This window comes from Bactrocera oleae, chromosome 6, assembly GCF_042242935.1.
Source record: "Bactrocera oleae isolate idBacOlea1 chromosome 6, idBacOlea1, whole genome shotgun sequence".
NCBI classification, from domain to species: domain Eukaryota; kingdom Metazoa; phylum Arthropoda; class Insecta; order Diptera; family Tephritidae; genus Bactrocera; species Bactrocera oleae.
The window spans coordinates 34,249,261-34,275,018 of NC_091540.1; the positions used below are offsets into that span (position 1 = coordinate 34,249,261).

General features: G+C 36.6%; 2 protein-coding genes and 1 long non-coding RNA gene across 3 annotated transcripts; all 3 read left to right on the plus strand.

Moving 5' to 3' along the window:
* Positions 1-8,342: 8,342 nt before the first annotated feature.
* Positions 8,343-9,647, plus strand: LOC138857823 (uncharacterized). Its single transcript, XM_070111657.1, has one exon. It carries the CDS (start codon positions 8,576-8,578, stop codon positions 9,290-9,292), a length of 717 nt encoding a protein of 238 aa, XP_069967758.1. The 5' UTR covers positions 8,343-8,575; the 3' UTR covers positions 9,293-9,647.
* Positions 9,648-9,971: 324 nt separating this feature from the next.
* Positions 9,972-11,912, plus strand: LOC106618388 (uncharacterized). Its single transcript, XM_014236115.3, has 2 exons — positions 9,972-10,418; positions 10,505-11,912. The coding sequence occupies exon 2, from the start codon at positions 10,797-10,799 to the stop codon at positions 11,679-11,681; it is 885 nt and encodes a 294-aa protein (XP_014091590.2). The 5' UTR covers positions 9,972-10,418; positions 10,505-10,796; the 3' UTR covers positions 11,682-11,912.
* Positions 11,913-16,863: 4,951 nt separating this feature from the next.
* On the plus strand, positions 16,864-24,153 carry LOC106618385 (uncharacterized). The gene is made up of 2 exons (XR_004978110.2): positions 16,864-17,334; positions 23,407-24,153. It is a non-coding gene; the product is annotated as an uncharacterized lncRNA (long non-coding RNA).
* The last annotated feature ends 1,605 nt before the right edge of the window (positions 24,154-25,758 follow it).

Here is a 25,758-nt window from a genome sequence, read left to right on the forward strand (position 1 = left end):
ATATTTTTAGATGTTTCTTAATTTAACTTTTATACTAACTAAACGTACTTGTTTCACTAACCAACAAAATAATATGCGACTGCTGTGAAGCTTATATTTATGGATAATGGAAAAGAGAGCCATTTTGAATATTATACATATATTGCTAATGAACCCAAAATTACCACATGGTCTTGACATATCATAGAATCCTAAATATATCCTACCCACAATTATATGCAAGAAAACAAAGAAGAACTTTTAAAATATCAGATTAATTTAGTTAAAAAAGTTAATGAAGAAAGATATCCCAATACAATAATTCTGAAAACGTAATGTTAACAAAAAATATGGGACCAAGTCATCAACGATGAATGCTATCGTTCGCCGGGTCATATATAATATTTTATGATATTTGAAATTAATTTCAAAAGTAAAGATATTCAAAGTTTTTAATTTTATAATCTTCTTAAGTACATAGAGATATACTATTTTACTATCAGCATATATGAATTTAATTTCTAATTATTTTATTATATGTTATTATTTTAAATATTTTATAATACTTACCTTTACATTGCGCCATAAATTAATATGTGCAACAACACCAACGCTTACTACAACACAATTAAAAAATGCACTTCAAATTTATATATATTTGCACATGCGGGTTAAGTATATATTCATTTTAGTCACAAATTTCCAGAATTTAAGTTTCATATTACTCTTTTGATGAAATATAAAATTTTATTTTTTGATAAGTACTGCTAATTGAATTGTCTATTTTACCTGACGTTTGATAACTTTGAGAAACTCCTCTGTCAGTCGGTGAGAGATTAACTCCAACATCTCCCACTATTTTTTACAAGTCTTATTAAGATCGTAGGTATTTGAGTAAGAACTCTTTGATTTAATAGCCAATCGTTAAAATTAATATCTGTCCTGAAGATGTTATGTGTAATATATAGGGCTGAATATACACGTTTTATTGTTCTCCCGAAGTATTTACAACAGCCATTAAAAAAAAATTAAATTTATTTATGAACTCAAATTCCGAAAGTACAAATTTGTCCTTTAAAATATGCACCAAATTCTGGTTTCTCTATTTTGTTGGCTTCATTTCAAAAGAAAATTATATAGTTCTCGCAGCAATGATTTGAACAAGCTGCTGAATAATGAAAATGAAAACTATAGTCTTATTAATACTTTATATGTACAGAAAAGTTTTTTATCTAAAATAGTTCAAGTGACACCGTTAATCTTATTTTCCAGATAGTACAAAATAAAAATAAACTTTAATGTACAAAACAAAATTATCCCACATAGAAGCTTCACTAGAATTCCAATAATTAAATATTGATATAGTTATACATCATAAAGAAGTTTAAAGTTGGACTAACTCCAAAAACAAAAACTTATAGATGTGTTCAGCTACAATTAAAGGATTCAACAAAAGTATTCAAAATTAATTGCTCTATATTTGAATTTATTCTCTAATAAATTGAGTTTGTCTCAATTTTTTCTAAAACGGCTTTTCGTTTAAAGACTTCTCCATAAAAATTGTCTTATGTATTTTTAAGAAAATAAAGTAAATAAAAGTAAAAAATATTTTAGTATTCCATACGCACTTAGCTATAATTGAATAACTTTCACGTTATAAATTTTTTTTTTTTGAACGCATTAAAATACATTTAATAGAACGTTATAAAAAATTCATAAAAGATAAAATTATATTTAAAAGCAACACGGTTTTTTGAATTCTGAATGATCTAGAGTTATTCTAGTTTATTAAAAAAATCTGCAATATCTTAGCCCTAACTGCTTCGAAAACTGAGCACTTTAAAAGTTAGTAACAACAGCTGTTGCACACTTTTATACGCGCCATATTCAATTTTAATATTTTTCGAAGTATGAACACACAAACAAGGAGTTTAAGCTTTTAAAAAAGTGTACGGAAATAAATTAAAAGCACAAAAAAATATTGCAAAAGATTTTAAATATATTTAAAAAAATTAATATTTATAAAATTTTGACTAATTAAGACGAATTATAATTAGTTTAATTTTAAAAAATCAGTTTTTATTAAATTTTTGAAATAATGGAAGTTTATTTATTTGGAAAAATAAAAATGTCTATCGCGCTTAATCGCACAAACCACAAGTTCAAGTGCTGATTCGATCTCTACACTAGGATTTTCTCTACAAATTAATTAAAATGTACTGACTTTAATATTTTTTTTTTAGTATTAAAAAGTTATTGATATATTTCGAGATATGAAAATAAAACTTTGAATATTCCTTTTTCCAAAATTTACCAACTTATAAATAGATAAGCCAAAAACTGTTTTTAAATATTTTGCGCCGCTACCCCTGACTCTAAAGTAATTTCAATTACATAATTTTAAAGCAGAAAAACTGCGCTTGATGAAATAAAAGCATCTTTATTCTATTCTATTCCTGAGCAACAAATATGTATTTATGTATGCTTTAAGAGATACAAAATATTAAAATGTTTCCTAAATTTCACATTACTTATTGTCCTCACATTTTTATCCTGCGCTACCTCAGGTACTCTTGTCATAGATACGTTAACCTAAAAATAATTCCGCAATTTATCTACTGATAAGGCCAATATGGTTGGCGTTCAGAAAAAATGTAAACAATCAACCATATATGAAACATAATCATCCGAACAACTGAAAAACTCAGACACGCTTTAAGCTTTGCATAAAATAAAATTTCATTGGCATAAATATTTTCGCGGAAAATATGCATTACCACCAAACTGAAACTAAGCTCTCGGTTCGCAAGGCAATCGGACCTTTTCGCCACTTCGCCAAAGCAGTACAATATTTTATTTTTACAAATTTTATTCTAGTTTTTATCAAACGGAAAGGTATGCACTTTCCGAGCGCCGCTTTCACTTAACCGCTCACTACATTCGCTACGCTTGGATTTGCACGAAAGTTCACTTATGTTTGGCGCGCGCCCGAATATGTATTAGCCAAATGTAATTTAAGGATTTCACATTAGCTAGCCGCCTAGCACTAGACGCCGCAAACAGACTAGCAGCCACAGATGTGGAAAATTGCACAAAGACTTCTAGTTAGTTTTGGCTGAACCGAAAGCAACGAATGGCGAACGCTCGCGCTGCGTTTTTCGACACACCTGAACGCTCGAGTCGTTTATTCGCAACTGAAACAGAAATTGAGATGCACCAAACTAGTCGGGTTACCGTCAAGTACCAGTAATATTAGTGCCTGATGCCGCTGTTACTGATGCGCTTCGTCGTCGGTGCAAAAATTGCATTGCCGCCCAGCCGCCCAGCCGCCCATTATCAAAGTCGCTAGCTTGTGCCGACAACGAGTCGTATGTGAACCGATACATTGAGCTTTTGGCAAACATTTATATTTTTTGTTCACTATTGCAAAACGCATCGCGCACGGGCCGACTACTACGCATCGCAAAGTTGGTGTTATAGTGCGACGTTCCGTTACCGTTAGACAACCAAAATACTGGTTGCAGAGGTAGAGAGGTGGAGAACCGGTAGCTGTAGTTGGGTTCCTGTATCGCGTTTGTTGCATTTCATTTAGTCCGCGCTCGGGGACTCGTACGATGCTTAAACAAATAGGACAGGCTGAGATTGAAGCACGAACCCAAAGTGACCCGACTGTGTGGTGAAGTGAAACGATTAGTAAACCTTTGGGAATGCAGGAGCTGAAACAGTGGAAATAGAACGGAAATACAAATGCAAGTTTTAACGCCGCCCAACCAGAGAAATGCACTACACTGGTATACGCCTAAAAGAAGGCAAACATTGAAATATTCAGTTGCTCGTAAAGTCCTATAAGGTCTAGCGGTCCAAATACACAAACGCATACACTCCATTAAGGGTTTATTATTAAAAGCAAGAGAAACTAGCGCTTCAATGTAGTTGAAAATGAATTTGACTTACTGACTTTCTAATATGTATGTACTCGTATGTGTGCAAATCAGCTGCTCTCGTAGCTACCAGTATTGCGCTTCATCTGTGGTTTTCATTTTCGGTAGCTCCGTATTATATAGCACCCGATTATGGCAACACATCAACTAAAGGATTTGAACACTTTTATTCTCTTCGCGCGGAGAGTGAGTAATCCGACTAAGAAAAATCACTGTTTCTCACAATCACTCTCTCTGAGTGTCGGCCTTAAAAGCTTTGGAAAGCAAGCTTTTTCTCATTTGTGCACTAAAGAGTGTATATAATACTCTTGGTAGGTTTTTAACAAAAACTGCTAAATTTTTTATTTCCTTAAAATTTAAAATATTTTAAAAATGATAAGCATTTACTTTTGTTTATTAAGTAACATGTATTCTCCTTTCATTATATTTATTTCAATTGTAGTCATATCTACAATGTCTTAACCAATTATTAAAAAACACACAATAGGCATAGAATGAGCTTAAAATTATTAAGTTTTTTTATTTCTAAAAGATGTTACACCCTACCGACTTAACGGTATTCAAACATAAAGTATATTTTACTAACCAAAAATTTACTATTTTGATTGAACGAAACAATGATGTTGGATCAAAAATTCCTGAGATGTCTGAATTCAAAGACAGTGGAAATTAACTTTCTATCTAGTAACTTAGATCTTATTTTATCTGCAATTCTTATTTTTACTGTTATTCAAAAACCAAAGTTTTCGCCAGCAATGCATGAATATCACCTGAGTCGAATCGACAGTCCACAGAATGTTTGAAAATCCAAAACGCCAGAAAACACAAAAGTTAATGGCAAGGACTTAGTCATTCTTAGTCATTCATCATTTTTTGAAATTCACATGGAATTATCATTCATCAATTACCACAAACTTGGTAAAACAATCTATAAAGAATTGTAGTATGCATTATTGTATCGGTCGTCGAGATCAAAGTTAGGTCAAATTGTTAGGCCAAAGAATTTCCTGCCATGTAGTATGATGAGATTTAAGACGTATGCAGGGACTCAGTTTTTTTTTTTTTTGCTCCTATTATACCGTACATGTTTTCGGTTTCTGTCGTATTTGGTTTAACCTAATAGGTTAGGTTAAATGGCTGATCCCTCGGCATGGCGGAGGGATCACACTAGACTGTTATGTTTACTCCTTTGTGACGCCAAACGAAAAACTCTTGTAGTTGGATATTAGCTATCAGCAAAGCGCCCTGAACCTATCACAGAACTATTTTTTCTATTTGACCTGGATGTCTAAGTGAATTCCGTACCATCATTGAAAGGTGTACCTTGCTGAGAGCGAAGAGCTCCCTAGACCCCTTCCGAATTAGCCCGGGCCAAAAGGATCTTGCGACTGCACAACTGTTGCTAGTTAACCAACGCTTGCTGAGCTGGTCTGAGGCCCAGCGGTCCAGTAGAAAACCACAGATAGCCAACAGGAGCCCGTTCCGAAGTTTTTGAGACTGAAGTACCTGCTCTAGCAAGCTCATCAGTCTTACAGTTTCATGCAATATCGCTGTGACCAGGCACCCAAGCCAGTCTTATTATAAAGTCACTTGATGATAGAGATAAGGAGTCTTGACACCCCTTCACTAGTCTTGAGCGCTAAGTCAACGAACTCAAGGCTAATATCTCTGCCCTACTAAAGTAGTGGATAGTCAGCACTCTGAAACAGGCTGCGCTCTGGAACAGTAGATCTACTGATACCTTTATGGCACCTACCTCCGCTTGGAAGACGCTGCAGTGGTTAAAACTGAAGTTGATGGAAAGTTCCCGACAGAGTATTCCTCCACCAACCCTCCACACAAGCTCTGATCCATCGGTAAAAAAGCTTAGCGCCCCTCACCTCTAGCGAGTACCGCCCTCCCATGTCACCCTCGAAGGTAAGTGAGCATGAAAATGGCTCGCAGTTATCTAAATACCCAGATTCTTTGAGTAGGAGGACAGTTTTAGAGACTATACACCTTGCGGCTATGCGCAGCGGTGCTATATGCAGAAAGACGTTTAGCGCCATAGTTGGTGTGGTTCGTAGTGCACCACAAATACTGATGAGAGCAGCCCGTTAAACATTCGCCAATGTTTTCGCGAGGTTTAATATTATATAACTGTATTTACAATAAAGTTGGTTTCACTCATTGAGCACTATAAAATGGCATTTTCTTTATTGCAAATATGAAAATTTATTTTAATAAGGAGTGGTTACCACATAATAATTTGAAAATATAATGCAATGTTTTGTATGAAAAAAAATTGTTTATGTAAATTTCCGTTGGAATGACCCATATATATTAATGCAATGAGTAATGGCTTCGAAAAAACAATGTTATAGTGGGCTAGTCCCACTTCAAATACAAAGTTCTGAATTTTCAAACAATTTTTTTTTGTTTTGTTGTACATCTTAAATTGATTTTAAGTCTATAAATCCCAACACAAAACAATTTTACTAACTCTCCACCAAAAACCAGTCTGTAAGCAGACCTTCTCTTAAATTTACAAGATGCTCTTTGAGAAAAAATAGTACTCTTCTGTTTCCATTCCACACATTTTCACCTCAGCTTATTCTACCGTTTTTTTTTTCTTCAAACTTTAAGCCATAATTTTGCCATAAATTTCCAGTTACCACTTCAACTTCCAGAGCTCCAACTGCAAGTCGTACCTGACCATCACGTTTTAGTCTGCTCCACCTTTTGACCGACAATAACACGAGCACTGACGTTTCAAATGTCAAATGCAACGCATAACCACACATATTTTGACGATAGTGCTTGTGTGTGGAGGAATGCCCCTGTTGAACAAAGCATTTTTACAGTGGGGCAATAGGATTTTGTGGCATAGCGTTGTGTACGAACCTACCTTAAGATGCCGGCCGGCGCATTGAATGTCACACAAATTTACTAAATACTTTTTGCCTGGCCACATGCGGGCATATGACTGTATAAATTGCTTGAGAGTTATTGCGTGTACTTCATGCTTGGTTTTTATTTACCTTTTGTCTGCGAGACCACTGTATGTAAAAATACAATGAGAAATGTGCTGCAGGAGTTTTAAGGAAATCGCAAAACAATGGACTATTTAAGGTATTTTTTTGATCTTATTTTTCATTTCTTTGAAATTTCTCTTTTATGCTCTTTACACCGCTATTAAAATGATCGAATGTATTAAGCAAATTGGGTCTACAGTAGCACAATTTTTAAGCTAATTATGTTGGATTGTTGATACCAAAATAGTATCAAAAGAGCTTTAGCTTTGCCCACATTTTGGAGCGTTTATATCAGCCTCTGTTCCCAAGTATAGTTATTTAAAATAATTAAATGATGACCATTTAGGAATAAAGTACGCTCGACCATTTCGTATATTATTCTCCTCACAAGTCAGCAGTAAAGATCCCACAGTGAAAGTTCATCAAACGAGATCTATACTAAGATTCAACGAGTGTAATAATGACGTACCCAGAAACTAATTAGCATCAAGTCGAACGCTCTCCAACTAACTCAAAACAGAACGTCCACTGACTTATAGTTGTTGTTTTTGAAATATATTTGGGAAATTTTAGTTGTTGGTACATGGGCAATCACTTGAACTTTTATTTAAGAAAAGCATGTATAATAATCCAACTGAAGTTATGGCATTTTCCCATCTTTCTGGCAATTGTGGACTCCATACAAAAATAACTACGACGGTTTGGCAGTATTTTAGTAAGGACGTTCTGCATCGACCAGAATTAATGGTAGTCTGAAGGGGCATGTTCTGGGCTATAAGGCAGATGAGGCATAACTTCCCAGCCGCTATTTTCTATTCCTGCAGCATGACCTCTAGCGTTTTCGTGATGGAAAATTATTGTCTCATGTATATAAAGTCGCAAATACGGGCGTTTTTCGGCAATCGATCACTTCAATTTGACGACTTGTTGTCGGTGGTTTCACCCGTTTTTGGAAGCTCGTTATAAAGCACGCTCTTCTGATCCCACCAAATACAGAGCAGTACCTTAGTCAGGTATATTCAGTTTTCTAATTTTTACATATGATTTTATGCGTTCAGGGTTGTCGTAATAGATGCATTTTAAATCATGAATCAAATCCGTTGTAGTATTGGCAGGTAAAATGTCTAGTTCAGTTCTAATCTCTGTTATTAAATATAAAGTTCCTTAGAAAGTAAAGTAAACGTTATCTCTAGTATTCAAAACTTCCTGACATAATGCAATCGCCAGAAACCGACTAACCCACGACAAGGGGAACAATTAAAAAAGTGGAAGTAGAGAAATAAGCAGTTATTACGAATAACGTCTTTTTACTAACTCGAATTTTCCAAGAATTATTTATACCAACTTCTTTACGTTTAAGTTTTAAATAATCGGATATTCAAAATAATAGTCTTCACAATCATCTCAACCATTCGGTAACTTACATTTACATATTACAAAATAGTATATTTTGTTTGTCAATCAAAATTCAAAATTAAAAAAAACGAGCAATTTACTTTCATTACAATTATCTGGTCTTAAAAACTTTTTACTGATTTTGACCTAGACTATCGGGTATCAAACCCAAGGCTGAAAAACACAACTAGTGACTTCAAAAGCAAAATAACCCTTTTCATTCCACGAAATCACTTTAGGAAAATAATGAAAGTCAGTGAAGAGAAGGATTCCGAAACTAGCAAGCGGAACTCAAGTAATGACTATAATCCCGACGGAATATGCTGTTGCAACTCTGAACAAAGTCCATACGATCAGACCTATGTCTGGTATCCGAAACAAGTAAGTATTAAAGAACTCGAATATGTGCGGCGGATGGAGTCGGAGTTTACATCTCTACAACGCGCTGTTCTTACACTAACCACGCAATTCGCACGATTGCAATTTCGCATACGACAAACAGTGCAAGCTGAACCCTTTGAACGCGATGATTTGCTACTTGATCTTCATGATTTAGCATTCAATACCGCTAACGGAGGAAACGATGAGCTGCCACGTATACAGCATGATTCCATAAGTATGGGCGATGTGCGCCGCAAACAACATTTCATACTCGATCACCTCCATCAACAACTAACCACATTGGTCGATGAACATAGTTCCAAATATGCACCTGAATTCGGTGCTGATACACGGGCAGCCCGTAAAATCCGAGGAGCCAAAAGAAATTCAGAGCTAGCATCGGATACTGCACAATCCTCCGAGCCAGATTATAATGCATTAACGAGTGGTGCCGATTCGGAGTACTCGGCCTCAAACAGAAATAAAACTGACCAGTGGGGAGAAACTGAAGGTGGAAGTGACAAAAATCACTTGAGAAGTTCAAGTACCAGCCGCAAGGGGCTTATAGAACTTTGCCTATAATATATATACAAACAAACAAATGCTGAGGGAGCTTTTTCGAAAGAGGCTACAGATGGCTATTTTAACTTTAGTCAAGAAAAGTATGAGTATTGTGGCGTTGAGATCCGAAACCATGCAAACAGCAACCAAACAACCGAGTAGAGTGAATATTGATACCGGATAGTCGGGTTTAGTTGCAAATATATATCGTTAAATTCTATAATTTTGACTTGTGTATGTCTTTGAGTTAGACAACGCAACAAATCATAATTATATAACTGTATATATTTTAAGTAGTATGGCGAAGAGAAAAAATAGAAAAGGCCATTGATTTTTTTGTATTTAATAAAAAAGAAATTAAAATAACTTTTGTGAACTTGACCTGGTTTGAGCTCTACCCGTATTATGAATATCATTAACACAGATGACAAGCGCCCAATTCATATAAAACTAGATACCTCAAAGCTATAAAATTTCAGTTCATAAAGAATATTTCACTTGGATAATATTAGCCATTTTATGAAGCAAAGAGATTTACAGGGATTTGGGATAGTTTTGTTTTGACGGCGTGTGGAAGCGGGGATGTCAGCGCATTTTAGAAATATGGAAAAGGAACAATGTCGGTTGGTAATTCGATTATTGTCGGAAAAAAAATTACACAGTGAAATCAAAAAAAGCTATGCTGTTTACAGTGACTCGTCCCTTTCATTGGCGACCATCAAAACCTGGTTTAGTTAAAGATTTTCAACGTAATCAAGCGTCTATTTTTGGTTTGGTTTCGCCTAAGTTTAAAATTCAATGGTCCCTTTTGGTCCGACTACCGATTGAAGGTGCATGAGATAGTTGACATAATAGCCATCTCAAAAAAACTGCAAGGTTCCATATCGTGCATGAAATATTGAAATGACAAAAGTTCTCGGCGTGATGAGTGACAAGTTCACTCATTTCAGACAACAAGTGCAATACTTGTAATACCACTTCACAACTTAATTTGCCGCCGAATCCGAAGAAGTTTATGCCTCGTGCCGTTGCCATCAACGAAGCATAGATTCGTTTCTTTAAATCAGAGATCCAAGAACACAAACAGTGGACCTCACCGGGTGAACTCACTCCGAAAAAAGTGAAGACTGTCCCATTAGCCAGTAGGGTATGTTATGCTGAATTATTTGATTGATTAGAAAAAGTGAAAATGGTCAAATGGAATTTCTAAAAATTAAAATAATTTTATTACAGATACTCAAACAACTAAGTCCATTGCGAAATATTTCAACTGTGTGGAGAAACACGTATTATGTACAAATGTCAAAATGAGAAATTTTCGTACTCAGTCAAAATTCAAAATTTAAAAAATTTCATTTTCTGGATAAAACGTTTGTTTACTATACTTAGCCGTTACATCATAACCAACTAATTTCCGCGATAAGAAAAACATTAAAGCCACGTTATTGAACGACAACTTAGAAAAGCTTAACTGCTTCTTTGTTGTTGAAAAACTAGTGCAAAATATCGTTGTTTATTTAAAGTAATGAAAAACAAAGATGGCAAAAATTCGGGTGGTAACAGTCCGACCGATTCTCAACACGCTGACGTAGAAGGCTGTAACTTCGGACTAAAGCCATTTGAGCTGCTATATCTTTGGTATCCAAATCAAGAGAGTGTGAACCACCTCGAATATATCCGTCGGTTGGAATGCGAGTTTACATGTCTCCAACGCGCCTTTCTTACTCTTACCACACAATTTGCACGTTTGCAGTTCCGCATACGACAAATAGTTCAAGCTGAACCTAGTGAACGCCATGCTCTGCTGCTTGAACTCGAACATCTGGCATTTAATCCCGACGAGGAAAAGGACGAGATGCCGTCAATCAAACGGGATTCCATAAATATGGGTGAAGTGCGACACAAACAGCATTACATTCTCGAGCAATTGCGTCGGCAGCTTTGCACTCTGGCGGAAGCCCAAAATTGGAAACCCGAACCGGAATTGCATGCAGAACCACCTGCACCAGGTTCTGTGGACGAAGTAGTATGCTGCTGTATTAGAAAAAAACGAAAACCACCACCACCGCCGCAACAACCACAACAACCGCAAACTCCCGATATGAATTATAATGCATATGTAAGTAATGAGGAATCCAGATATTCGAGCTCGAGCAAAAACCAACCTGAAATGGAAATGGGAATGAGAACTGATCGAGACATTGAGGTAGAGTCATCGCAAAATTCAAGTGCAAAACAGGAAGTGTCAATCTCTAAAGAGGAAGCGTTAGCCTTTGCATGCAATACTGATCCTTCCTATTCCATAAGAGCCTCAACTACCCGTGTCAGTATTTGCCCGGAGAACGTTGGAAATGCTAAGGAGGCCCGACCATGCACCTGTAGAAAAATGAGCCAAAGACCGGATCGCTAAACTATTTAATACATATACAGATTCTAAGAACATACGACTCATAAAATATGAGTTTCATACAAATAATTTCAATTTACAACGTTTATTTTACACATGGCTTTTGTCTTTTCGTCTATGCTATGCACTTTTGATTTACATAACAAGGTATATTTTGTAATCTTTTATTTCAGAGCATTTATAATACATATTTTACAAATAGTCGGCGGTCATAATAAAAGTATAATTAACAGACTTTTCTTGGCTTACTGCTTATATAGCTGCTTTAGTTCAATCCAGCACCGACCAAGTGCCACGCATTTGGCCTAGGTTTTTGAAAAATTACGGATCCAAGTGACCATCAGAAAATGTCGACACTCTGGCAATAAAGTTCTAATTTTTGGCGCTAACTTCTTATATTCCCATATACTACAAGCAATGTCCAAATCCAGCGTCAACTACGATAATAATAAACAAGTAAGGAAGGGCTAAGTTCGGATGTAACCGAACATTTTATACTCTCGCAAAGTCAAATAGTATACTCGTTTGAGATTTCTTTGTGGATTGACTGATATTTTCGGTAGAAGGTCAACTATAGGCACTGGGGTCCACATATTCAGTACTTAAGGGCTTTAGACAATTTTTGGCCACAACGTAGCATACTTTAATCGCATTATTCACGCAAAGTTTTATCCCGATACAGTCATTGTTGCCTGATTTGCATAGTGGAAAGTGAAAGAATCAGATGGAATTTAAAATGGTGTTATATGGGAAGTAGGCGTGGTTGTAGTCCGATTTCGCCCATTTTCCCACTATGAGATAGAAATATAAAAGGCACGGTATGCACCGAATTTGGTTGAATTTGGTTGAAGAGCAGATCTCAAGATATGGGTTTTCACCTAAAAGTACTGTCTAATTTTGAACGCGGTTCCTATAAAGTCATCTCATACCATCCCAGAGATAAAACTTAATGTCTTTGGCGTGTTTAGTGCTTGATTTATCGCGCTTTTAGTAGTTTTAACAGTACCGTTATATAGGGAGTGGGCGGAGTTGCTACCCCATTTTCACACTGTAGGTAGAGGTGCTAAAAACATTTTCTTCCAGTAAATTTTGTTATTATTGCATTAGCGGTTTAGGAGATATGCACATTAAACCTTAAAAAAAAAACTGTAAAAAAAAAATAACTGCAGATGCCCCTCTCTATTGTGATCCTGTATACCAAATAAGAGTCTTGTATCTTGTTGTGGAGCTTAGTTATGGCAATTTATTTGTTTTTGAATAATGGCGTTTTGTGGGCGTGGCAGTGGTCCGATTACGCCCATCTGCAATACCAACCGTCTCACGGTACCAAGAAACATGTCTACCAAGTTTCATAAAGATATCTCAATTTTTACTCAAGTTAGAGCTTGCACGGACGGACGGACGGACGGACAGACAGTAACCCAGATTTCAACTCGTCTCTTCATCCTGATCATTTATATATACATAACCCTATATCTAACTCGATTAGTTTTAGGTGATACAAACAACCGTTAGGTGAACAAAACTATTATACTCTGTAGCAACAGGTTGCGAGAGTATAAAAATATACCTGGGAGTGAATCACTGCTACTGCTTGTAGCGTCTACCTATATACAGCGACTTACTATATTTAATATGTTTGCTGATTGATCATGTCTTGTGAAAAAAACCTTGAGACGGAGTTCTTTAATCTGCATAATTCGGAGAGTTAGTTTAGATACGTACAAGTATGTGTTACGTGTATGATATAGTGACATAATATAGCTATTTCGGTGGGAGTAGGTGAAGCACTACTTTTCTACTAACACACTCTCACTTGAAAGCCGTCTTGATATCAATTTTCTCATTCAAGTCGAGTGGCAAGTTGACGATCACGAACACCTGATCACTAAGTTTTACAAGCAAATGACATACAATTGTCGAGAATATAAATATTTCGTTACATTCTTGGATTGATATCAAAATATAAGTACCATAAATTTTCATGAATGTTAAGGGATTTCCATGACAACGGCATCTTGAAACTATAATTGATTATCAAGTTGCTTGCAGCCTTGCAGATTCGTTATTATGTTACAAGAGTAAGAGAGTTATCCTTAAACTTATAATAATTATCCCTTAATGAAGTAAAGGCCACGGTTCGACTGCTTTGGTTGAAGAGGAAAGCCCAAGAGCGTCTACAGCTATGCTATCTTTAAGCCCATTGTGCACATACATACATATACAACCTGAATTCTACATAATATAGGTTTTTGACATCAAAGGGTACAACAAAGTATTGATAACAATGTCATATTCAATATCTAGATGGGTGGATGCACACCCCACAATCAAGAATTACTTGCATTTACATAGTGTTTATAATTGACGGCAATGTTGGTTCCCTCTTTTGCTTAAACAGAGTGGTGTCAAAGCCATATCATTTTCTATTTTTCTATCAAAGGAAGTCTGGAGATTTTATTCAGGCTTTTTCAGTTTGCCTATAAAAGTTAAGCACATATATAAAAGTTATCCCCTTATCCCTCTAGAAAATGTTACGCCACTAAAAATCGTTGATTCATAACTACATAAGCCTCTTACCTGACCTCTCTTCCTTCGATATCCAGGGCGATATGCCATTATTTCATTTTATAGGTTTTAAAAATCTGATAGCAAAAGCAAAAACTTTACTTTTATCAACGATAAAATCGCAGATTCCTTTCTCAAAGCAATACCCGTTCGTTGACCCCAAAGCAAGCGAACAAAATCAAATGAAATACAAACATTCCACCATGGCTGGAGCAGAATGAGTTTGAGAAATGCGTATGTAGCAAGAACCAAAAATCGCATTGTTTAAAATGGCCAATAGCTACATTACTTATCTATATTTATGCGCTTACACAGTGAGCGCTCTACCAGACACAAATTGTTACGACTACGTAAAGCAAATTTTTATACGCCTATATTATTGTATTCGCTTGCAAAGATAGGCAAGCTGGCAGAAAAACTCGTTTACGTTGTACGATGAGCGCTTAGCGTCTCCCCTAACACACACGGCGATCAAACCGGTAATTTCGCTACCCCGATTTCCTGTAGCCAGCATTGTGTACAGCGACGAATTAAAAAGAAATCAAATATTAAATACAGCTAAAATACTACTCTACGGTGTGTAGAGTTGTGCGCGCAGACTCCTGCGTAAAGTGCAGAGGCAGCCGAATGAGCTAAGGGTAGATTTAGCCGTCTGCACTACGTTGTGGCACAGATGCTGGTGGCGGCTTTTGGTGGTGGCTTCGCAGCTGCGCGCTTAGGACGTGGCTATTTTTAAATCAACGGATTTCTAGTGCCTTTCACTTCATTCATTAACCTCGTGTTCGTGCACTCAACCAACGCGAACGAGGGACTCAGTTAGAGCCAAGGCAGTCAGTCGTCAGAATGCGGCAGCCACTTTTTTGTTGTCAGTATTTGTGTGAGTATGTTTTCCTGCTTGTGAATCTATTTTTACCAACATTTGTTTTGTCGTGGTTTGTTTTTGCCAGCCAAGGGCTAAACAAAGGCAGCGCACATTTGCCGCACATCTGTATTCTTCTTGAGCTCTTTCAACATTTCCTACATCCTTTGGGTGTTTATCTGTACACAACAATTCATTATGTTCGCATTGTTTGTTTTCATTTAAGAAATAAGTTGGTGTATGTAGGCCTGGTTCCTTTTTCTATTTTTGGCGCAGGCGTTACATTCGGTCTGCGCCTTTAATGCGCCGACGCTCGTTAGGAAAACATCTCCATCGCTGATCGTTGTGCGCGTAAGTAGCTGAAGACTGGTCTACCTGCTTTGAATTTTGTCACGCTCTTCATTACGGCAAACGACAGCGGCAATTGGGATACGCAATAAATCAATGACCAGCAATAATTTGTGGTTTCGAGAGTGATTGCTGATGTTCAGGTGTGAATTTTGAATACTTCAAACAGTAGTCTTGGAGGCGTTGTACCCTTTCAATTCGTCAATAAGGTTCAATGACCCATCAAGGTGTGTATTGAAGTAAATATGTACATATACATACTTTGCACAATACATATACGAGGTGTGTTCAAAGGAAAAGGTGAATTGTGATTTTTCGCAGGCTGTGTACAATCGGTATTTTGCGTTTGTTATAACCGGACATGTTATGTTTATCATGTGCTTACATTACAAGTAGGAGCCAATTTTGATTAGTAGTTTTTTTTTGATAAGAAAAAGTTAGTCACGTTTTTGTGTGCCCTTCGATTTTTGACTTTTGAAAGAAATGAATCAAAGAATATGTATAAAATGTTGCAGTAAAATGGAGTAAAGTGCTCTAAAGTATTTGAAATATTGGCTGTGGCATTCGGCGAGTCCACTTTATCTCAAAAAGGTGTTTATAAGTGGTACAAGAGCTTTGCAGAAGGCCAAAAAGATGTTAATGATAACGATGGTGAGCCTCCTGGAGGAGCGACCACGTCAACAAGCGAAGAAAACAGCGAAGTAGTAAAAAAAATTTTCTTGAAAATCGTCGAATCACTATTAGGGTAGTTGCAGAGGATGTTGGCTCATGCCATTAAATTTTCTCGAATGTTTTGGGCGTGAAGCGTGCAGCGAAGTTTGCTTCGAAATTGCTAAATTTTGAGCAAAAGTAATCTCGCATTAGTATCGCTCAGAAGTTGTTGAATGACGTCAACAATGATCCAGGTATGCTTAAACGTGTCATAACTGGTGACGAAACCTATTCCTGTTCCCAAAACTGAAGAAATCAATGAAAGAAAAGCGTTTTGCCACAATTAATAAGAACAAGTCAGAGTCAAAGAAAGAGCTAATGCCCATCCCGAATAGCGCTTATTAGAAGTGCTTCGAGGATTGAAATTAGGGTGGGACAAGTATTTTATATTTGAGAGGGATTACTTTAAAGGGGACAAAAAAGATATGGATGAATAAATAAGTATTTTTCAAAAATATAAAAATTCACCTTTTCCTTTGAACACACCTCGTATACATATAAATATTTGTTAGCCCAAAATTTAATTGGTTTTTGGCGAATCTATTTTTACAATGAACCATATTTTATTTATACCTTAATAAAATAAATAATAACAACATGCGGCAAATATTACTCACCTTACCTTACTTACCCAAAAACAACAATTTGTCAAAATAGCCTTAACTCAGAATGTCAAAATAGCAAGTTTAGTTTTTATGATTCAAAAATAAATTTTTCAATGATTTGTTAAAAAGCAAAAAAAGTCTATAATTTTGTGAATTATATAAATGTAAATTAAATTTTAATTGCATGAAAATATAATAACTTATCATCAATAAACTAACCATACCCATCGACAAACGTATAATGTCGGACCTGGAGTTGGAAGAGCAACTTGCGGAATCCTCGGGAGCACCCAAAGAGCTCTGAAGTAGAAAATATTTATTCTAATTCTTCAGTTAAACAGGGAAATGTTTATCGGAAAGCTAAAACATTTGAAGATAAGGGCATTTCTTAAGCTGTGGGTAACTAATATTGTTAATATTCAAAATATAGAAATATCTACTGAAGCGCCCAGTGAAGCGTCAGAGCAGCACCTAAAGCGCCGCCTATTTTTGTGGATAACATCAATAACATCATGAACATGTTATCCGTGATTGAGATACTTACAAAACAGGCAGGGACTGTAAGGTAAGGTTCATGCTTAAGATAGTTATGGTTACAGAAAAGTAGTTAGAGCATTTACTGATATTGAAGTAGATCAGATGAAAGAGGAGCGTGCCTATAAAGCCAGCACATTTAGTTCGACATCTCACCAATGCCAAAATTTATATATTAAAAACACCAATATCAATATTGTTTATTGATCTTTAGCCCAGCACCAACAATAAAAATATACTCAATATCAAATAGCTCTGTCGTGCTGTTGTAAGTTTGGTGATTTTGTCAAGTGTTATATGCCAAGAGTTCGGACTCACGCAGAGATTCTGCAATAAATCTTTTAGATGTGTTAAATGTGCACAAAACCACCAAACATCCGACTGCACTAAAAGGGAAGCCGCTGCCTGTTGTACTCACTGTGGAGAAGAACTGGTAATCAAAATGAATCTCGGTCTGCTTCACCAAGTCAACTTATTTCTCACAAATAATTGATCAACTCAAGACGTCAATTAACCAGTGCAAGTAAGATTAAAAATTATCATATAATCCTAACGGTCTATGCAAAAGTAGAGCCGAAGTATAACGTTATATTAAAACCAACAACATCGTTTTACTTCTTGTAGCAGAAACCCATTTTAATGATCGGTCTTATTTCCAATTCAAAGAATACAAACTAATGAAATCGAACCATTCAAGTGGGAATGTAAGAGGCGGGGCTACAGTTTTTATGAAATCTGGTATTTCGGACACGAAACTTGAATCAATTCAGCACAGGCAGTGGTCATACCTTATACTTTCCTCCGCAACACAACCTATCCCAAGTATTGTATGTGCCGATTATGGACCACTTTGGAAACAAAATCATTGTTGATGGTGATTATAATACCAAAAACACCTGGTGGAGCTCATCACTCACAAATAACAAAGGCAGAGCACTTTTGAACTGTATTTGAAATAAAGACTTGACCATCTGACCTCACGGAAATTCTAGACGTTCTTAATTTTTCTATATCGAAAGATTTTAACTAAAGACATATTCGCACTTCCCCCTGCTCGAGGTAAATACACCGGTCTTCGCAATGAACAAACCCACAAGTGTTCTTGGCAAAGAGGTAAATATTTTAAAATACCGTACATGGCTAGAGAACAAAGTGGACCACAATATCACCATTTGCTTTGAGGCATATATAGACTATGCTGCGGAAGTCCTGACCAGAAGCAACCACAAGCGAGACAGGTGTGTCTGGTCCAATGAAGTAATATCAAAGCTGAGAGAGAAGAGACGTCTTCGGCATGCATGGCAAATTAGCCAACACAGCTGAGGTTCTCTGGAAACTGCGCAACAAGAGACGTATTTGGTTGCTGCCAAACCAGAAGATCCAGAAGACAGTCTTTGGAATGCGACTAGACAAAACAAAAAGTCTATATCCAGATGCCCACCAGTTATCAACAGCAGAGGTCTCTGGTGCCGAACTCATGCAGAAAAAGCAGATGAGTTTGACACATATCTCCAAAACACCTTTACTCCTAACGAGTGAAATAGATGCTGTACAGTAGGGATCAAATCGTTGGCAAACAAAAAATCACCTAATTATGACAGAATTAATGCACAAGCCTTTAAAGCGCTTTAAAGAGCATCCAGGAAATTTAATCAACATGATCTTCAAACCTGAGCATCTGGTTAATTCATATTGACCGATTAGCCTTCATGTACAATAATTATTTCGAAAATATTTAAAGGAATATTTTTGCGCAGACTTTTGCCTCTGTTGTAGGAGAAACAACTCGTCCCAGCTCACCAGTTTGACTTCCGAAAGTTTCATGACACAATTGAGCAATGCCACAAGGTAGAACACTGTATAACTGATGCTATGGAAAATTCTAAATACTGTTCTGCTGTTTTTCTTGATGTCCGTCAAGCAATTGACAAGGTCTGGCACCTAGGCCTATTATATAAGTTTAAAAAAAACTTCCTTTGCCTTACCTGCTGCTAAAGTCTTACTTGCATAATCGGACGTTCTACGTCAGGTGTCGTGATGGTGAGTCGGATCTGAGACCCATATGCGCTGGTGTACCTAAAGGCAGCGTTCTTGTGCCTATGCTCTACATTTTTTCAACGACTGACTTCCCAGTAATTGACTCTGACTCAACAATTTTGGCAACCTATGCGAATGACACTACACTGCTGGCGTCAAGTAGCAATTCTACAGCTGCCTCCATGAATCTGCAAAAGCAATTGACTGCTCTAGAACCGTGGCTCACCAAATGGAACATTGGCATTAATACTGAAAAGTCCATACAAGTGGTGTATACCCTCAGGTACGAAATATGTCCTCAAGTGGTCTTATAGGGACAGTTGCTACCAACAAGCGCAAGCGTAAAATATCTGGGACTTACAATTGATTATAGTCGTACATGGAGAGACCACGTGAAAATTAAAAGAACCCAGCTCAGGTAAAGGTTTGCGTAGCTGTACTGGTTGCTAAGGTCAGGACGCCGTCTCAGTTTCAAGAATAAGCTACTCATATATCAAAGCAATACTCAGACCTATCTGTTCGTATGGAATTCAAATCTGTGGAAGCTCAGCTGATTCAAATTTTAAAGTTTTTCAAGCATTTTAAAAAGTAGTCTTCGAACTATACCGGGTGCACCTTTTTAGAATATATTAGAAATGACTTAAAAATGCCCACTATAAAAGAACTATAGAAGAATTTAGTACTTGTAACCTTTCTTGTTTGGAGAACCATGATAACGTACTTGCGATCCAACTGTTGGATATTAGTGAACAATATAGAGTAGACTAAAAAGATATCATCCGTTTGATCTCCTCTTTCGATTCAATTGATTTCACCTTAATTTTTGTAAAACATTGTTCATTATACTTCAACATCATTGTTTTGCTCAGCAAATTTAGTTATTGACATTTTATTAATTAGATATATTCTAAATAACACTGAATATTATACAAAAAAAAAGATTTCTATCCATAAGAATGTGTCCGAATCATGATCCGAATAGATTGTAAAACATCCAAAATCATCAAAATGTAAACAAGAACTTCATACAAAAAACATAAAAAAGGGTTTTTTGTAATATGGATGGATGGAAAATGTAGCGAAAGGATTCAACTTCATTGTTCAACGATGATATGTGATATGAACTCAACCGAAGAGATTAATATTTTAATATATTAAGTTTATGTGAAAAACGTCAACAAAAGTATCGGAATTTATTATATTAGGGGCACTAAATAACACACATTTTGACCAACCTAAACGTTTTAAAGTCAGGTGAAAAGTCGGAAATCATTTTATAAGAAATTATTGGGGAAGAGAAACAAAACGTCTGACTGCCTTAGTTTTTGGCATTGCTCAGCTAAACTACAAGTATATCAAGTGCACTTATTTTCAAGCAAAAATTTTATAAATATATATATAAATACATATAAACATACATATGGAGTAAAGTCAGCCGAAAGTTTTAAAATCCTGAATATCAATTGCACGGGGGCTATGGCAAGTTTTCACCCTATTTTATCCATTTTTGGTACAAATATACACTGTTATTAGAATAATATGCTCTCTCAATGTCATTAAAATTACTCTCACATTGGCTGATATATGTGGTATGCAGTCAACTGGAAGTTTGAAAATCTTTTTATTAGGTAAATGGGAGCTAAGAGATGTATTGACCCGATGCAATACGCTTTTGACATGAGGGTATATTACTAACAAAGAAATATTTACTTCGAATTTCAATAATATATCTCACATATTGACCGATATTTTCGACAAAAAGTCAGCTATATACAATGGGATCTGCATATTCGGTATATGGGGGCTTGAACAGTTATGGTCCGATTTTGACCTAAGATGGCATACCTCAAGGGCACTTTTTGTGCAAGGTTTTATTTCAATATACATGTTGGTTGAAAAGTTTCTGTGCTCAAAATGAAAAGATGTACGAAATATATATATATTTTTTTTCACTATAATCTTCCTTAACTTCAATACAGTTATTCCAATGACACAACAATGCTAAACGACTTACTTTTGATTGGACCAATGATCCAAACTGAGATGTACATGTTGCTACTGCGCCTCCATCTGTATCGTTAAGCTATCACCGCAGCTGTCACTAAAATATACAGACAAGTATCCTTGAATAAAAAGTATCGTTAATTTCATTATATTCTCTGGCGAGACGCAGATCTTCTCACATGCCAGCTCAACACTGTGACATATGGCACTACCTCAGCTTCATATCTAGCAGTACGACGCCTTTACAACTTAGCAAATAATCATACTTGTATGAGTGAATTTCCAATGGACGCTGCGGATGTAAAAACTTCGTTTTATGTTGAAGATCTTCTGTGTGGTGCGGATGATACTGATGCCTTACACACATTAAAGGCTGAAATTATTGAGATACTTCGACGCCAAACTATGAAAGCGCTAAGTATTACCGATTGTTCTATAACAAGTGCACTTGGCGTGACTTGGAATCAAAGCAGCGACACGTTGTTGTTTACATTCACACCAAAACAAGGTCACAAGGCTGTTACAAAGCACACAATAGTGTCCATCACTGTCACTGTTCGATCCACTTGGAGTGCTCTCAACACTCGTGATAACCTCAAAAATATTTATGTAAGAATTATGTCTGCTAAAATTAGGATGGGACGAGTCGGTGCCTCAACATATACATCAAGCCTCGAAGAGTTCCTTAGTATCTCTTAACTCGCTTCCATCACTCAATCTGCCTCGTTATTGTCTACTACCAAATGCTCGCAACATACAGTTACATGGGTTTTGCGACGCATCAATTCCTTCATACGGATCGGCGATTTACATACGCACAGAAGATTCCGACGGATAGGTTGCAGTACATTTACTCACGTCGAAATCAAGGGTCGCACCAGTAAAAAGGCTGAGCTGAAATCTTCGATATTGTTTTCTGGTCCTGAGTTTTTGCTGGAAAATGCACTGAAATGGCCAAAGTACACAGAGTAACACAAGAAGACATTTGCTGTAGTTAAGGAAGCAAATTACTTGATCGATATCATTGATGGTATTAGCTCCTATCTGCATTGTCTGCGCCTCATCGCCCCTCTTTCGATTCAGTGATAAATGCAGACAAAAACTTAAGACTACCATCATATTGCCATCTCTCGACGAATTACAATGCTCAGCATGTTGCATTATCTTTAATATTCAGCAACAACATTTTTCAAACGACATTCAATTGCGTCGCAAAAACCAAGCTATAAAAAGTAATTTGAAGTTTCTCACTCCATTCCAGGATAACGTAACCAGTTTTAAACTCGTGAAGGTTGGTGGACGTCTGAATTATGAAGACCACTACCCAGCAATTCTTAACTTGTATTAAAGTACGTTCGATACCTAAATTTACGAAATTTTCACACAGGTCCAAAGGCATTGGTCGCCCTTATCAGATTGGAATTTTGGATTGTCAGCGCTTGAGATGTTACTCGTCGCACCGTTCGTTACAAGTCAGTACTGTTACAACAGGCAATATGCCCACTACCAGCTACATGCCTTAGACCTGCATGCCTATTTGAACGTTGCGGAATCAACTTTTGGTGACCGATAAACACATACCTTCGAATTCGAGGTAAACCACCAACCAAGTCATACTTTGTGTGCCTCGTAACTAAAACTGTGTTCATCGAGGTGGTATCCGACTTATCAACCAACACATTCCTAAATGCATTGAAGCAAAAGAGTGGTCGCCGCAAAATGCCATGTGATATCTTTTGCGACAATGCTACCAATTTTGTGGGCGTATCTAACCCGTTAAAGGACCTCAAACAATTCTTATTCAGGAATGAAACGTTAAATGTAATCTGGTTAAATGAGTTAAGCCACACCCTACTAATACACACCACGCCTGAGAACACCACCACACTCACCAAGATGTCACCTCCTGACAACACCCCACACCCCCAACCCGAAAACAGGTTGGACAACAAGACAGCCGGCATCATTCGTGTACGGGCCTGAGTGCCTAAAATTCGATACGACAATTCTTCTAATCTATAAATATTGTTTCTCTGATTTTATTAATTTTCATTTGACCCAGCGCACATCACTTCGGCGGCATCTAGGAAGCTGCGGTAAAGAGCGCAAAAGGGGTGTTAAATCGCACATTGGCAAACACTAAGTTAACATTCGAAGAGCTAAACACCGTTGCTGTGGAAGCATGGATCCTTATGACTTTGGGGCACTGGCAGCTGGATATTTTTTGGTCGTTTATTCATTGAGTGGCTTGCCTGACCGCTCGCTGGAGCTGAACCGTCTCACATCTTGATCGCTACAACACTAATCACTGCCATCAAGCAAAATTTTGTCAATGAATTGCGAGCCCGTACCAAATCGACAACAACTTCACCTGATCTCATTGAGGGTGCTTTAGTGATTATACATGATGACAACCAGCCACCGCAACGCTGGAGACTAGGTCGAGTCAAATCAACCGTGCTTAGACGAGACGGCCATGTTAGAGTGGTGAATCTTCGAACTGCCAATGGAAACTTTTGTAGGCCAATACACAAATTAGCCATTCTTCCGATTTCTTGAAAGATAGTTCTTTCAACTGGTCCGGCATGTTGGGTCACCCTAATGACATTTACCTGTGCTCCTCATTTGATAGCATTCGTAAATTCACTGCTTATATTCATACACACACACACATACATGCATTGTACTCGTAAACTTATTTTTATTACTTTCTCAAACTTTGTAAAGAGAACAATATGTACCTTGCATATACTTGTACATATGATCAACTATTAAAATAAATCATTCGCTAATAAATTGCTAACAGGAGCATATCGGAGTTCGTTATTCAGTCGATCGGTGGAGATGTAGTACGGTTTTTACACTTTGATTCTTTTGCTCGTCGCCGTTGACTGCACAACCCCAAATATACCCTTCACAGATACAAATGTTCGTAACAATAACTTGATTCCAATCTAATTTCGTGAAGATGCCTTGCAAATAAAAAAGTTTTCCATGCAGGCAATTTACTCCAATCGTTCAGTTAATATAACAGCTATATGTTATAGCCATCCGATCTGTATAATTTCTTCGGATACTGCACTATTGCCTTGAATAATAATCTATGCCAAATTTCGTGAAGATACAGACAGATTGTTCAGTTTGTATGGCAGCTATTTGCTACGATGGTCCGATATCGGCCGTTCCGACAAATGATCAGCTTCTTAGAGAAAAAAGGACGGGTGTAAATATCAGATCGATAGCTTAAAAATTGAAGGACTTGTTTGCATATATACAGACGGACGGACGGACAGACAGACGGACATGGCAAAATCAACTCAGCTCATCATGCTGATCATTTATGTATGTATGTTATAGGTTCTCCAACGTTTCCTTCTTGGTGTTACAAACTTCGTGGCAAACTTAATATACCCTGCTCAGGGTATAAAAAGGCAAGAAAATCGCTTCTTGCTCCAACATTAAGAGAATAATTTATATTATTGTTACGATTTAATTCATCGTTATTTCTAAATCCAGATAGTTTAAGACGATTTACAAAGCGTAATAAAAGTAATTTAACATCCAAAATCGCCTTTATTCAGTTGATAATTTGATATAAATGTGTAAAGTAAGCATGTATACAAAGATCCTCGTACAAATAAATGCAAGCGAAATTTCACATGCGACTCCTCTGGTGCATCAAGTGGATAACGGTAATTTTTAATATCTTCCAATAAAATAAAAGCTAAAATAGCGGAACTCATTGTAAACTTTAGTAGACTTTATCCGGTATTCAAAATTTATCAAACGATTCCAAATTTATTCATTTGCAAGTTTCATCACAATAGTAAACAGCTGATTCAAATTTTGGTTTTGCATATGTTCGAAAAGACGAAAATCCAATCAGATTCTGTGACACCATTGAAAATCAGAATTGGTTTGCAATTCTGACAACTACGCAAATCTGTCTTGGATTCCACAACATCTCTGAATGTTTGTAAAAGAGTTAATATCGAAATGAAAATCATTCTATTTATTTTACAACTCAATCAAATCAAAACTTATGTGCACATATACGAAAATGAGGTTCGTGATCGCTCGAATTTCCAAGCACCAGTCATAAAAAGTTTTAGTGAGGCCCTGTGTTCCACCTAGGAACTCTGGGAGAATATATATGTATATATAAGTCATAACAAGTGTTAGTGGTAATTGAATGACTCCTTAATAATATTTCTTTTGCAGTCTCATAAACTTGCGTTTAGTCAAAAACGCATTTTGTTTTTTGATAATGAGATGAATTTTCTACAAAAATATTCAATTAAGTATTAGTTTCAAAGTATTTATTTACGCAGCTTCGCCTTTTTTCAAAACTTGTCGAAACCTACCCCAACCTTAGCGGGTATATAAAAATGTTGTAAGACTTTGACGACTCAAT

Bases quoted from the DNA above. Each gene is read 5' to 3' on its own strand.
- LOC138857823 (XM_070111657.1), top strand. From the start codon at position 8,576: ATGAAAGTCAGTGAAGAGAAGGATTCCGAAACTAGCAAGCGGAACTCA.
- LOC106618388 (XM_014236115.3), top strand. From the start codon at position 10,797: ATGAAAAACAAAGATGGCAAAAATTCGGGTGGTAACAGTCCGACCGAT.